Source organism: Xenopus tropicalis, chromosome 5, assembly GCF_000004195.4.
Source record: "Xenopus tropicalis strain Nigerian chromosome 5, UCB_Xtro_10.0, whole genome shotgun sequence".
Lineage (NCBI taxonomy): Eukaryota > Metazoa > Chordata > Amphibia > Anura > Pipidae > Xenopus > Xenopus tropicalis.
Genome location: NC_030681.2, coordinates 90,442,049 through 90,458,832, shown reverse-complemented (window position 1 = coordinate 90,458,832; position 16,784 = coordinate 90,442,049). Strand labels below are relative to the sequence as shown.

The 16,784-nt window shown below is 37.0% G+C and overlaps 1 protein-coding gene across 1 annotated transcript in view; it reads right to left on the bottom strand.

Moving 5' to 3' along the window:
- The window catches only part of impg1 (interphotoreceptor matrix proteoglycan 1), a 105,870-nt gene that overhangs the window by 55,245 nt on the left and 33,841 nt on the right, over nt 1–16,784 (bottom strand). Inside the window, exons 6-10 of the mRNA XM_031902889.1 lie at nt 9,509–9,585; nt 6,767–6,916; nt 4,508–4,566; nt 1,609–1,629; nt 137–366 (exon numbers count right to left, since the gene is read on the bottom strand). Of these exons, the coding sequence (XP_031758749.1) occupies nt 137–366; nt 1,609–1,629; nt 4,508–4,566; nt 6,767–6,916; nt 9,509–9,585 (537 nt within the window). The remainder of the gene's footprint in view (nt 1–136; nt 367–1,608; nt 1,630–4,507; nt 4,567–6,766; nt 6,917–9,508; nt 9,586–16,784) is intronic.

Sequence of the window (16,784 nt, the reverse complement as noted above, 5' to 3'; positions counted from 1 at the left end):
TTGGGTTACTTCACCTGACAAATGTATTTCATTACATATGGAGTATAGCCTGTGTAGTTTTCCTAGACCTTCGGTTAATTCTAGTGGCTTAGTAGTTAACTTAAGAGAGGTATTCACTATTAATTTATGTACTTACCATCAGCAAACCAAAGAGTGTGGAGGTCCACAGGTAAAGACTGATCATCCCTCAGTGCCATAGCAACCATGTTCTGCAGTTCTGTCACAGTGTATGACATTTCTTTTGGCTCTTGTATACTGCCATTCTCAACATTGTTAGATGTGATAGTAGGAGTCTCATCAATGTTATTTTTAGAGTCAAAGCTTCTTTCAAAGACCACAGCATAACCTACTACAATGCTATCAGATCTGTGGGGTGAAAAAAAAGCAAGTATGCGTAGTTTGTATTACAGTGAGCTGTTCTTATCTCAGTAGGCTAAAACAGTGTTTGGAGCTATTAAACCTTTAACTAAAGAATAAATAGCATAGAGGTTACATATGAGCTGCACATCTTTAAACAGGCACTATCATGAAGAAATAAAGGTTTTGTACTGATAAGTACAATACTTAGTAAATTAGTTTAGTGTTAAGAAACTGATTTATATTAATATGGAAGATAATAGTGTATCTGCTTGAACAAGGTAGTTATTTTCTATCGTCCTTAAGTCATATGGTTCCCACTCACTTCCAGCCATATATAAATCAGTGCTCTGACATTCCACTTGGGGCGTATTTATTAAGTATAGTGTAGTCTACTGAGCTGTCAGAAATATGTTCCTGACAGACAAGAATGCATTGATAAATGGTGAAATTATTAAACTGTAAGAATCCTTCTGGGTTCCCCAGTTGGGAGTTTGGTAAATTCTTTACATACACACTTTCATGGCTTATGCATACAAGAAAAAATTTAAATGAATGAGTAAAAAAAATTAACACAGTACAGTCCAATAAGACAATTAAAAAAAACAATGTGGCCAAAAGCGGCCTTTGTGTAGGAGTCAAAACCAGTCAAATTCTATGGCAGAATAATAGATATATACATATGATCACTGGCCCGAAGGGATTAATGTGCAGCCAACTTGATCAGATCAGGGGTCGATTGGTCAAGATCAGTTTGTGTATAGCAAAACTCGCCAGTGGTCTGCTGGGAGGATAGGCATTTACCCTGGCCCTAAGTTTTTGGAGCACCCTTGGCCAAATGTTAAGTCTTAAAGTACAAAAATTTCTTTCAAGTTGTGGCAATCCCATTTCTATTTATATTTGACCAGAACCCTCTTCTATTACCCTGGTCTTCCTAACTACATCAAGTAATAATGACTGGCTGCAGTGGGAAGGCAGGAAGACAGGGCTATATACCACTGTGCTATATAGTAAATATGTGGTCTTATGCGCAATTGTGGCTATATCTGTCAGTACCCCAGCTTTACCTAAAATAGCTGGAATCCTCTGAATACTGTTCATTTCTCTATGCAAAAAAAGACTTCTCAAATTACAGTCTAATTAACTTTACATTACTCATTGTGTAACATATGAATAAAACGCTTTTGTTTTGGTAATTTCATATAAATTGCTATTGTGTTATTTAAATGCTGTTGGCCTCTTGCGACGTACCCATCATTTTCCTTCTTCTGTCTTCATTTTGTAGCATAAATGAAGAACAGTATAGTTAGTTATTATGAAAGCATACGTTTTTCCATAGACATAGAACTAAATACTGTAAGTTACATTTGGAAATTTGAAGTCTACACACACACTTGCTGGCCACCTTTTTTTTATATGCTATAGTTCTGAAATAATATTGGATTAGATACTGTATCAATACAAAGCTATTCTTAGGTATTCATGATTTTCAGAAGTGTTCCCTGGTGTCTGATTACCTTTTGTACCCTTACTGTATGTGACCAAATCTGGATATAAGAATAGAATCAATTTGGGAAACTGAGTAAATCAGAGAACTTAATATTACCAGCAGCAACAAAATATATGAATAAACTATTATACACCTCTTCATCAATCTTCATGTATTTACTTACATTGCCTGTACAGTATCCCAAGAACACAGTAGTGTAGAAGTTTATGCAGAAGGTTCTTTGGTTGACACTGGTAAGTTACAGGTTATTGTACTGATGAGAAAGCAATAGACTTTTGGCTTATTTCAGAACAAGAGTTTCCTAAGCAGAATGCTTAGTCCAATTGATCTAGTGTGCATATTTTTTTAAAGCCCACCCATAAAGATGTCATTATAGAATTATTTAACAGCAACTGGTTTTGATACCAAATTATGCACATTTTACAGGCAGTTCTGCATGGGGTTTACTATAACATTCCTTATTGGTGCCGTTAACTCCCTTCATTTGTGGTCTATAAACCTTAATTTGGATACTGGAGCTAAACACAAGTAATGGTAGCCATACACGTTGCACTACACTTGCTTGGCGATATCTGGCTAATTAATTAAAATGAACCAAGGACTGCATCAACAAGACAATGCAATCCCATATGCAACAGAAAATCAAACCTGCCAGATTGAGATCTGGCCAACTTTAGGCCAGATGTCGTTTGGGTAGGCCTAACGGGGGTACCCATACACAAGCAGATAAGCTGGCAAAGCAGTCTAAAGGACTCAAATCGGCAGCTAAAATCTGCCCGTGTATGGCCACCTTAAGAGATGGCCTATGGCCTGAGTCTGAGTATAACATGGTTAAAATATTAGCACACCATAATCTGTAGAAGCAACAACCCTATGTTAGAGTGTAATGCATTGTTATGTGCGGGCAAACCTTTCGGTCATACTGAAACAGCACATTCATTAGAAAACCATTACTGGAATAGCAGCAGATCACTTTAATGTGCTAATTTATGGTCCCTTGGAAAAGGACAGGGACTTTCCTACGGGAAGATAAGAACATAAATTTTTCTGTTTTAATTATGTGGAGGTCAGATTTGGAGAGATCATTAAAATTTCTCAACAATTAAGCTGTTTTAAACCATTAAACACTGCTTGTTATTTTGCACATAATAATTCTGTATTTTTAATAAAAGCATGGATCCTATAGAAATATATGAATCAAAATATTCATTCACATTAGTCCAACAATTAGAAATGTATGTTCTAGAATCTCGATAACAAAATAATGGAACTGTGTCTCCATTGATAAGGGTGAAATACCTACAAGAAAGAAACCCAGCAATTTAATTTGTGTTCTGTAAGGATTTGCTAACAGTATTCTGCCCATCAGTTCTGTGGATAGTCTCAAAAGCTACAGGAAAACAAAACCAAGGACAGAGAGAAATCTTGAGCCATTTGTTTCAGGGGTGCTATCTTGCGGTTCAGGATTCTTGTTGTTTTTTTTTTTTATACTTTTTGCTAATTAACTAAGTGCCAGGGGGGAGATCTGTAGCAAATAATAGTATCTGAATATATTTATTTAAACAGTTAACCATATCAATGCTTTATTAACAGCAATAAAACCATGCAATATCAGAGGGCTTTCCAGCAAGCAAGGCCTCTACATGGTGCACTGTCCACTTATTGATTTTAGATCAGACCTATGCCCAGGTCAGTTGATATCTGCTGTTGCCAATATCTCCAAATAGAGGAGTCATTTGACACCTCTATAATTATCTAATTTCTAAACATTTTTTTCTTCAGACATTACTTTTTCAGGTATTATCCTGCTGCATCTTTTACATGCCTAATTGTGTATCACAAGGGTGAAGACACACAGAGCTACTTGTTACAGCTAAAGAAAAAGACAATGCTGATCATTTACTGATAATTGTCTCTATGTTTGTTTAAGCAAAGGCAATTCCCAGTGTTGTCTATGGCAGGGTATTTTCACTATGGCTTGGAACACAGCCTAGAGAAAATAGGTTATAGATGATCCTGTTATTGAGGCATATATAATAGGCCCATATTACAATTCCACAGTGATTGCAATATAAAACATATGGATTTTTTGAAGCCATGTAAAAAAAGTCATTTTTTTCTATTGTAGGAAATTCAAAGACAGAGTTAGAGCATTACAACTAATTCAAGTAGAAGAAAATACAGGCAAATACATTTATATAATTACCAGGGATCCATGCATTCAGTATGTGTATAAATGTCAGAGAGAGCAAAATGTCATTTTTTTTCCACTGCATTTCAAATACAATTTTATCAACTTATCACAAAGCAATATTAATACCACCCATCCAACAGCTGGGAAAGCTAGGATACGTCAGCTCCACATTATTGATTACCTTAATCCCTTGGCAATTGTCATCTGTCTTTTCACCTTCTGTATTTACTAAAGGTGAATGAGTACTGAGCTTTTCAGAAATCATTGCATTGGTGTAACGTACATATGACTGACAAGCTCTACTGCAAATGCAAAGATGTGATGGACAAGGTCATGGTTCTTATATTTAACACATTGATTCCAATGCCCTATCACCTTTATCCAGCAATGTATGACACAACTTTGGGCACATAATACTAGTTCAATTTAATTCATTTTAACCTTACCGGAATCCTACGACCCATATTTCTTTGAAGCCTGGGAGTTTTTCAAACACCTTTTCCATCTAAACAAAAACAGATATTAGTATTTTAAAAATAATTCTTATAACATTTAATCAGAGCAGAAAAATAAAGCACAGAATTATACACATTTCAGGAACTGATAATGCTCTGCTACTGCTAAAAGCAATGCTTTAGCTGCTTTAACTTATATGCTTCTCTGATAGCATGTTAGATATATAGAATATAATGTCAAAAATCCATATTCCCTAATATATGTCAGGCATGCACAATACTTTTTGGTTTAAGGCATCATCTTACATATCCCCACCTTTCTTCATTTCAGCCACCTCACATGCACTATAAGCAAAGGTCTTATGTCTTGTTTACATTAGAGACTTTATTTACCACTGAATCGTTTGGTTCAGTTAATTAGATCAGGGGTGTCCAACTGTCTATTTACTTCATTGAATGCTCTGTATGATTTTTATTATAATAATAAAGGAAGCCCTGAAGCTATAAACGCAGGGGCTGCATGACAAGGGATCTGAATGACCAGCAGCCAGATTACACTGTTTATGTTTAAAGATTGGCAGAATCAGATGCAGCTGTGATTGGGTGAGAAGCAATAAGTTAAGGAGGGGGAAAGCTGGGCTGGGGGTGGAGAAGGATAAGGATGTAATGTCACAAGAGAAGCAGTTCACTTTCTATCTTCTGAACAGGTAGAAACATCCCACCCACCCTCCACTCTTTTTTGCATATTTCAAAAAAAATGCCAGGATATTCTCTTCTTTATGCTCTCATATTATCTATTAATAACATAATGTAAATTAACAACAGAATGTGGATGTTTTCCTGTATGCACTGTTATATTGTGGTTTTGGTAATGTTATACAGTATAAATGTGAGAGTCTGCATGGTATAATTTATATTACATGAAAGTCAAATCCTTGATCCAGGGAATTTTCCAATCGCCATGGGGGGAATTTTTTCCTTCTTGAGGCATAACTGGAACAGGCTTCAGGCTGGGTTTTTTGCCTTCCTCTGGATCAAAACAGTGGCTATATGGTAATGTATTTAAATATCTCTCACAGCAGCAGTAGGACCTTGCCAGAGTACTGCACAGGAAATTTTAGAAGAGGGAGAAAGGAGCTTCTCTCCTTTGACTGAAGGGTGGGTTGATTTATACAGACGCTACTACTGCTTGTGCTAGGTGACAGCCTGCTTGGATTCCCTATCATCGAGACACTGCAGATTCAGGACCGGCAGCAGAGCTGCTGAACTTCTCTCATGGTGGTAGCAGAGTTTGGGGCCATCCTATCTGTAGGTAAAGGCAGCCTAATACTCAGTGGTGGATATAATAACATAGTGCTGATCTCAAGTCTTCAGTAAGGAACAGCAGAGCATAGTAGCAATCTCTTATGGAATTCTGGATTTGAACATTGCCTTGGGGTGAGGCTGGCAAGGTCCTATTTATTTGATAAAATGTGAATAAATGCTGTGGCCTCTTTTTACCCATTTCTGACTCCTGGTGTTTCATTAAGGTTTGTAACAATGGGGTTCAGAGAAATGGTTGAAAGTGAAGGGCAATTGAGGAGTCCCCTTATCATATAATAACCCAGCCCTCAAACATGTAATATGATAGCTTTATGGCTCACTACATAGAAAGTGTTGGAGAGATATATAAATTAATAAATTCCTGGTTATATAAGTTCAAAATCTGCAAGTAATCTCAAGTAATCACATAACAAGCAAAATGATTTGACTTTAGTCCTTTAACCAGAAGTTAAATATTTATATTTCTTATCTGACTAAAAAGGACCATCTGATTTATATGATTATTCTGTATGAAGAAACTGTTACCAGTCCAAGTACATGCTCAGTCATAGCAATACATTTACCCATCTCCCCCTTCCCAGTTACAGTACTTCATGACTCAAGTCAAAGCAAAGAGGATTTTACAAAAGGTTATGTAAACAAGAAGGATACATTTATCATCCTTCTTCCGCTTTGGATTTGGTCTAGCAGCTTGGCCTTTCTCAAGTGTTCTATCATCAAGTGCAATCCATCCCCTTTTACCTCACATGTGCTTAGGAACTACAGCTCAGTGAAATTCCAGTTGATGGGTACTTTACAAGAAAATGCTGCTGGTCACAGATACTGTAGCATCCAGGGGATACAGTGGTAGATACATCTAAGAGCAATTGTCGGTGTACTTGGCTATACTGTTGGCTACTACATTGTGAAAATATGAAAAAAACTGACCTGTAGTTGAAAACTTTTGGTTAATTCTTGGTATTGTAGTGAACTGGGATCTCTTTGTTCATCTGTAAATTCCTGGTTAGTGAGGGTAACAGTGAATTCCACAATCTGCTGCACTGGCTGTTCAGGAACAAGGTTTGTTACCTCAAGCTCCTGTAGAATAAGAAAAAAGTTTTCTTTATAACAATTCAGAACTATCCACTATGAGAGGAACAATAAATGCATGCATTGATCGTTTTAGATTTATATTTCCATGTTGAGGACAATTTGATTTTAACATAGCATTTATAAATATGTTTGCCTTTTATTTTTTTTCTATACAAACAATATGCTGTATAAAAAGTCTATTATTATATTCCTGTCACTGTGAGTGAAAATCTCCATTGCTGAAATGTCAGGTTGACTCTCATTTGGCCTGTAAATCTACTTTCCTGCATGCTTTTTGTCCTTAGCTGCGGTGGTATATATTATGATGTGCTGTTTTACTCCCCGTTTGTTTATTATTGGGATCACTAGATTTTGTACTGCCATTTTTTCATGTTGATAACTTCATAAAAAAGCACAGTGATACAAATGTGGTCTCTTTTGCTCTTTTTTGTTCATTCACCAAGATCTCTACTGATATAATTATATTCCTGTATCAGACTTTCCCTTGCTTTTATAAAGGTGTAACTTACTTTACTTACATAGTCCCATGATCTTCCAAACCTGTTGCCAAAGATCAAATAAGGCGCTCTCCCAATTACATTTTAGTCAGTATGTAATATCTATGGCCATTTTTAGCAATATGTTATTTTACAGCTGAACAGAACTTCATTTTAAACTAGTGGTGTGGCTAGAAGTGAAGGATGCCAATTAAGGCCAACATAACCCCTTCATTTTGTTACCAGGCACCATTTATTTTCCCTTCCAGCCACTGGTGTTACTCCAGGATAGTAGGTTTTCCATTATTACAAATAAAGGTAGAACTGGAACTCTGTAACACCCCATGGCAGGGATGTCAATTCTATGTTTTTAGTAGGAAAAGGGTTAGGCTAAGAAAAACATTAAGGTTACTGTGCTTTTAATCTGTATTCTTAAAACATGCAAAATAGTTTCTTATCATGAACAGACTCCTTTAAATCAAGTGTATATAGAAAAAGCTGCTTATTTACAGAGGAAAGCAATTTAATTAAGGGAGATGGGATGCACAGCTTACAATTCTCCACACTTTTTAATGTTGACTTGTTCAGCTTAAGGTAAGTGGGTCTTTTGGATAGAAAAACATAAGCATTGCTCAACATAGAATTGATCTTGATTTCATTTAATCCAAATCACATTCTGTTCAAAATGTATCTTAAGCATCAAATATTATGTCTAGGAAATTGTGGCTAGGAAGCTTACCCCATTTATAATTATTATATAATTTAGTTACTTGGTATAAATTACTGAAAGTTGTTGTCCATGGTATGATTTTTATGTTTTAGATGTTCAAACATTGTATGGTGTTATCAATGCCCCTCTTTCCATCTATCTTTCATTGTAGATAAGATATTGTGTAGGGTAATTTGCCTTATTCTTCTCATCATCTATTGCTATCATTTGTAGATCAAATCAGATTGTCTGCTGTGATGTAAAAGATCCCATGAAACTATGATATAATGTTAAAGATATCTTATAATGTAAAATCTATCTTAAGAAGTTCAAATAGTAGCTCTCTTGTATCTGTGGAGACAACAGTGAAGGTTTGTGTCAGCCTGTAGGGCCCACATTGAGGACAAATGCCATCAATTGTTCTTCACATACCTGTGAGATCAAAACCACAAGAGGACTGATATGTAGCCTTACAGAGGTTGACTGTCATAAAATAACAAACCACTTATTTGACTCACTTGCATGTCCATTGCAATAGGTGAACACAGGTGTAATTGTCCCATGAGTTAATGTACCACATGGAATTACTTGCATTTTTGGTATGGCTATGATATTATGGTATACTATATGACAAATATGGTATACTATTCATAAATCATATAATCATATTTGTAATTTATTGTGATTACTTATCTGGCCAAATGACTTAAACCTTATAAAACAGCAGTTTATAAGACTCAATATAGAAATATACTGTAAGTGATAGATATCAGGCTATATGAGTTGTGGAGTATATCCCTGGATAAAGGATGAACATCTTTTATTGAGAACTTAATGATTTCCTTGCAAAGAATAATATTTGGAAAGAAGTAGGCTTGTGCTTATGCTTTGGAATAGTCGCATATTAATTATGCACTACTACTCAGGCACAAACTACTAAGGGAGGGTAACAGAAATCGTAATTAAGCTTCTGGTCCTGTAGTATGTGGTAAAATGGGCCCAGAGATAGGTAATGAAGCGTCCACTGTTTCTACAAGGGAACACTTGGCTAAGAAAGATTTTCAGTGCCATTACCCTTGCATGCCATAAGAGACAGATGGATTATACCTTAGTTTCCAGGGTTCTATTATATAGTATGCTTATGTAAACTGTGCCAAAATCTCCAACAAATGTTTTCACCTAATGTTGGTGAGTGCAAAATTTTGTCATTGGTTGCAGTGGATACAATTACTTTGGAATTCTGGATAGGCATGTGTTATTGTACAGCCATTTGGTGAGCTTGTATAACTATGAAACAAATGGATATTCTTGGAGCAAAAATGCTGACAATAACCATAAGAATCCTAACGGCAATATTGATTAACCTAAACACATGCTTCAGGATTTCCTCACCTTTAGAGGTTCCTTTGTGTCACTGATGATTTCATTTAAAAGTGTATCATTCAAGGTTTCAAGCGACATGGACAGATCTACAAGAAAGAATAATAATTATTTAAACTCTTGCTCATTATGCAAAACCAGGAAGCCCTGAAGCTATAAACGCAGGGGCTGCATGACAAGGGATCCGAATGACCAGCAGCCAGATTACACTGGTTTATGTTTAAAGATTGAAAAATCAGATGCAGCTGTGATTGGGTGAGAAGCAGTATGTTAAGGAGGGAAAAAGCTGGGCTGGGGGTGGAGAAGGATAGGGATATGATGTCACAAAAGAAGGAGTTCACTTCCTATCTTCTGAACAGGTAGAAACATCCCACCCACCCTCCCCTCTTTTTTGCATATTTTGTAAAATGCCAGGATATTTTCTTTTTTATGCTCTCATATTATCTGTTAATAACAGAATGTGAATGTTTTCCTATATGCACTGTTATATTGTGGTTTTGGTAACACTATACAGTATGAATGTGAGAGTCTGCATGGTATTATTTATGTTAAATAAAAGTGAAATCCTTGATCCAGGGAATTTTCCGATCGCCAGGTGGGGTCAGGAAGGAATTTTTTCCCTCTTGAGGCATAATTGGCACAGGCTTCAGGCTGGGTTTTTTGCCTTCCTCTGGATCAAAACAGTGGATATATGTTAATGTATTTTAAGTTGTTTCTGTCACAGCAGCAGTAGGACCTTGCCAGAGTACTGCACAGGAAATTTTAGAAGAGGGAGAAAGGAGCTTCTCTCCTTTGACTGCACGGTGGGTTGATTTATACAGACGCTACTACTGCTTGTGCTAGGTGACAGCCTGCTTGGATTTCCTATCATCGAGGCACTGCAGATTCAGGACCGGCAGCAGGGCTGCTGAACTTCTCTCATGGTGGGAGATGCAGCTCCTGCTGGTAGCAGAGTTTGGGGCCATCCTCTCTGTAGGTAGAGGCAGCCTAATACTCAGTGGTGGATATAATGACATAGTGCTGATCTCAAGTCTTCAGTAAGGAACAGCAGAGCATAGTAGCGATCTCTTATGGAATTCTGGCTTTGAATATTGCCTTGGGGTGAGGCTGGCAAGGTCCTATTTATTTGATAAAATGTAAATAAATGCTGTGGCCTCTTTTTACCCATTTCCGTCTCCTGGTGTTTTATTAATGTATGTAACAATGGGGTTCAGAGGGATGGCTGAAGGCGAAGGGAAATTGAGGAGTCCCCTTGTCATGTATCCGATAATAGTATTCCATACAAAGAGCACGCTCAGGCTTCTCAGAAATACCTAATCAACACAGTTTCCAAGTAAGACTATTTTACTGTTTTTACAGTAATCACCAAGAAAAGTCTGCAAGAAAATCCTTGAGAGGATAGTTAGTGATTAAAAACAACCACAATAGACTGATCTATGTTTGTCTGGGGCAGTATCCATAGTAATCCAAATGCCAGGTTAGAGACAGGCATCAGTGAAGGGATAAATCATTATTACAGAGCAGCTGCAAAATGACTTATTGTTTATCATTGGATCATCTCCACTATAGTAAACATTATTTTGGGTGAAATCCACCTTTAAATGAAATGTCACACTTACAACTGAACTTTGAACTAAGCTCACGGACAGACTCAAAGAAAAACACAGATCAGTGGAAAGAATTTAAATAAAAATGAAAGAATTCAGTAACAAAATATAAAAACATTATAAACAGCTTTATGTTGGAATTAGGAAGACTCAAAAGGGTCAGACATTTGCAGGTAGTAATGGGATTACAATATGCTCTTCTAAATGTTTTGTAAGATCTGAAAACAGAAATTATGAAAAAATATTAACCTTTTGAAAATAGACACAAAGGAAAGCAAACAATTTGCAGAGTATTGTTGGAAACTATAAAATGCCATTCATGTCCACCAAACAGCTATGCTATTATTCTTATATAAAAGAGCAAAAATCTGTCTGACACTTCATAATAGCAGACTGCAGAAAGAGTACACAATAACAAACAATTTTACTGCATAAACTGTTCGTTTTTCTTGTTCCATTTATAATAATTGCAGTTCTATTACTAAATAGCATAACACGATGCATCTGTCAAGGTTTAGAAGATACTCCGTTTAATTTTTAAACATCCCTGCCTGCACTTCAAACTCTGCAGCTTACTTTCTGAAGTGCCTTGGTTGAGAAAATAACCAGACCTGGGGGACATTAGGCACACACAGCACATAGCAGTTTCTCAAACAATGCATATGATACATTATTTTATAGAGATCAAGGGCACTTGTAATAACATCTTTATACATGAAGGAATATTTGCACCTAACACTTCTTTCAAATGGATCCATTTTTGAACAGATATTTTCTAGAACACTGCATACTTTCATTACCTAGGTTTATGTTTGGGAATAATGTTTTCCAGTATTGTCTGTCTTACAGCACTTTAAGAGACACTAACTGAAACCGTTAGCACTGTTACCTTGTATCAAAGGGGTGTTGAGCTTGATTTTGACCAGGACACTGTCTCAAATGGAACAGGAAGGGATGTGCAACATGTTCTGCATATAAATAAATTATAATATTGTAGGAAGTTAAAGCTTTTGCTAATCTTTAATTATGTAGAGTCCCTTTAGGGCTCTGGCACACAGGGAGATTAGTCGCCCGCGGTGGGATGGCACACGTGGCGGCGTGATTTCGGCAAATCGACGAAAATGCCTCGCGAGGCAACTTCGGCGATTTGCCGAAATCGCCTGCGCAGCGTGTGCCATCCCACCGGTGACTTACATTGTTGCCGGTGGGATGGCAATTCGGGGAGATTAGTCGCCCGCGAACAGGGAGATTTGTCGCGGGCGACTAATCTCCCCGTGTGCCAGAGCCCTTAAGAGATTATCCCAGTAACCCGCTGGTCCTGTTGCAAGGAGTTGGCTAGTGCTGACAAAACATAGTAGAAGAAGATAAAACTAGCTAGGTTTTAGATCCTTTAATAGCTCATTTTAGGAGTGGGATTCAGGCTGTGGACAGTAAGCAAAGCAGCCAGTAGCTCCAACAAAGATAGCAGAAGGGTTACTACCCTGGGTGTCACCTGCAGGTGTAGGGAAGTAGACAGGATTAGGGAAAAAGAGGGGCATCATACCACTGGGAGGGTCTTATATTATGGGGTACTAGATACCTGTTAGTGAGCATTGCCACTGACTATAACTTATTACATGCCTGTGCACCATAACAAAATAAAGTAAATATTCTCAATACTGTGTAGTAAATGTATTGTTTAATGCCTTGAAGTAATATCTAATGGTGCCCAAAAAATTGAGCAAAAGAAGACCTGTGCAGTGTGCAAAGTTGGTGTAGAAAGCCTATGGAAGCTGGTCTTCCCTTACAGTTTCCATGAGAAGAAAACCTGTAACTAGTGATAAGCGAATCTGTCTCATTTCGCTTAGCCGAAAAATTACAGAAACTTCTGAAAAATTCCCGTAACGGTAAAAAATTTGTGAAACACAACTTTTTTGACACGCAAAACTTTTCTGACACCATAACATTTTTTGACGCAACTGCAAAAAAAATGACAGAGGTTGGAATGTTCTCCTGAGCCATGGAAGACATTTTAAAGGACAGCACTGTATGTGTACATTGTAAGTGTATAATATAGTGCTATTTCTTGTGCTCTTATTTAAATATTTGAACGCTTTCATGGTTGACATGCTCTCAGGAATCTATGCTGAGCTTTATAAAATTTTAGACTGCTTTTGTCCAAACCAAATGACCTTCTTATGAACAATTTGATTCAACCTCAGTCATTTGCATGATTTTGTTTTTAGTTCAGTCAGACAGACAATATAGCATAATGGACATGCTGCGTGGAATAGAGAGAAAACATTCTTTTTCACATTATATTTGATGTACCTAATAGAATATACTGCTTGTCAGCTTTCGGTTTTATTAATTTTTATACATGTTTTATTATATAATATTTATTTTATGATATCTTTATTGTAAGTTTCAAAAGCCATAGTAATCTTGTGATTACACTGTGCACTGTGTTGCCCTTTAGCAATGTCACCTCCTATGGTTCTCCTCTGATATTCAAACAATATGCCAAGCAGGAGAAACAACAAATTACAGTATATTTAGGCGTCATGTAACTAGCAAGAAAAATATCAAGCAACACAGTAGTTTAATAGCAATGTCATAAAGTGGGCACACCAGACTTGTTTATATCTATTTAAATCATTTAATATTAGCACAAAACAAAAACAACTGTCTTTATTTATAGGTGCCACACAGAAGATGGCAGTGCTAATATGACTTTCGTAGACCATTACTTAAGATGCAATAGGTATAAGCTGTTTACTGTTAGCAGGCAGCATTTGGCAAAGCCAGTTACAGGAGGCCCCAGATATTATCAGGAAGTAAATCCATAATCCTTATCTTCATTTTACATATAAGGCTCATGGTACACAATAAATCTTCAGTATCGTGGGTGACTAATCTCCTCCAAATGATTTCCCACAAGTAATAATGTAAATCACAAGCGGAAAAACAGATGTGGCACCTTGCCTACCATTTCCTTGTGTGCCATGAGCCTAAACTTTTTAAAAGATAAGCCTGTTATAGAGATTAAATATAGAAGAGACACATCCATCTTGCATAGTGCATAAGTTTATTGTAGGAAAAGTTCATCAGTCCAATAACCCCCAAGGTTGGTTTTGGTATGGCCACATTAATGCCAAAGAAGCAGGGCCGTATTTATATAGAGACACCCCGGCGCCTGTGCAGCAGCTTTAGAAGGGTGGCCCTTGCCTGAGATTTTAGTTCTAAATTTGGTGGTAGAATTGTAGAATTGTGGGGGTAAGAGGCATAGTGCGCATTGTAACATGGCGGCAGAAATGATGTCACACATAACCAGAAGATATGTCACACGCAGCTGTGCACGTGACATAACTTACGCACACTGGAGGTGCACTTAGGTCCGGTGCGTAGTGTGGCAAATACAGCACTATGAGGGTGTAAAGTAAAATCCATAAAAATGTTTTGTCTTTTGATTGCAGTAAAATAAAAACAGAACTGCAATGACATCAATGGAATTTATGTAATATAGTTAAAAAGTACATTATAATAAACAGCCATCTGTACTTTAGGTAATCAAATCTAGCCTGAAAGACTTTAGGGAAATACTTTAATTTTCTTTTATCTCCTACCACTAAGGAGAAGCAACTCTGCCAAGTGACTCAGAATAACTCAGTTAAGAAACATATTAACCAGTTACTGTCTGAAAATTTCAGCTTCATTGTTAGTAAAGGCAGATGGTACAAACTGACTGTTTATTTTTAGACTTACATACCTAAAAGGGAAATACAAGTATACAATACTTATAACTATGGCTATGTTTATTTTCTATCAGGAGCATCTGGCTGCTTATAAACTCCAGATTCTATTGCTACTGCTGTCAATGAAGAATTCTTTATATAAAACAAGCTACTTATATTTCAAATTAAAATATGTAGTATCAGATTGCTCCATGCGAGTAGTACATGCCTCACATGTGTTAGTGAATTCAAGGCAAAATTCATGCAACATAGGTCCCATTTACAACCAGGATAACATTTTCCTCTAAATTATCTAAGTAGCTGGTGGCTAGCAGAAAGCATGATAGAGTTAACTCTCATTTACAAATCTGTGTTTATTTGGAGAATAATTTATTTTGTCTTTTTCTTTCTTTTTTCAGGTCCCTAGAAAAAAAAAACTATAGCAAACCCATCCTTCACTGCTGTCCCAGCCATCTATGAGAAAAAAAGTGGCATGCCCCTTGATTGCTATAGATTCTTCCTTTCCAGTAGTGTTGTGACCACAACCCTTCTACACACAGTGATTAAAAGTAACATTTTTCCAATAGCTGGTAATAATAATATTGTTTTTGTCATTGTTTAAAAAAGTTCCTTAAAAACGGTTTAAACTGTTCCTTACAAAAGGTTAAAACATTTCTCTGTGAAAAGAGAAAAATGGCCCTTGCCAAATCAGAAAGTAAAAGGAATGGGCAAGACATGTTGACGCATCAGCAAGGTGTTTACCAGATTCCTTCAAGAGCCAGTAACCCTGCTGTCTTCTCTAATAGGTGTCTATTGGCTACTATATATGTTTCTGGTAGGGAAGGTTGCACTTAACCTAGTGATCCTTGCTGAACTTGCCCAAACTATGTACAGATATTCTGGTTAAAACTACAAGGGTATTATTAATACATATGGTAAAACTTTCTCTTAGCTTTTTTTCAAGTTTTCCATCAACACATATTTTGATAATTCTGTGACTGTTGGCCCTTAATGGTCTATTACTAATTGTCCCTCCCAAACCGTCTGAATTCTGCGTCTCCAGTGCCATCCCACTCTCTGCTCCTTCCACCATCAAGTCAGACCTCCTGCATCCCGCGGTGCGTTGCCCCATCAGAAACCTCCTACCTGCTCTGTCCCCAGTCTCTTGCTGTGCACTCCACCAATAAATGTTTCCTACACCCCTGCCCCCAGTCTGATAAGGATGAGCAGATACACAGCCATACAATTGCAAAACCAGTATGTCTACACACCACTAGTGATGAGCAAAATTTTTTGGCAGGCATGGATTTGCAGCGAAGTTCTGCATTTCGCCATTGGCACATTATTTTGTGAAATGGGCGAAAAAAGTCAGTGAGGAAAAAGTTGTGTCACAAATTTTTCACCCATTCGCGAAATTTACCACAGTTTCATGAATCATGGCATCATGTGTCAGCTGTGAAAAGTGGGAATCAGGGCACTGTGATTTCCACCAACCATTTCTTTGCTGGGCTATCTTGCCAACCTGGCATTTACTTTGTGTTACTGGGTGTCTTTAATTTTTTGATTACCAATCCCTCCATAAGTTGTGAGTTGGGTACTTATACATTTATAAAAACAGAGACATGTGCATCAACTCAGATTTAATATATATACAAGCAATGCTTTGTACAGAAAATATTAAACAGGAGAAAGATCAGCTGCCAGTATTTGCATGCCCAGCCAAGAGTAGCTAATATCAACTACCCATTGTGCTGCCCACATGCACTCTGACAGGGATCCTTGTATGTATGTATGTATGTATAACTTTATTTATAAAGCGCCACAAGGATACGCAGCGCTGTACAATCTTACAGAATACAAAATTACACACAGGGAGGACAAGTGATATAATAAATAAATACAATAAATATATATAAATATATATATATATATATATAAGTGTCATGTGGTATGAGACACAGTAGGAAG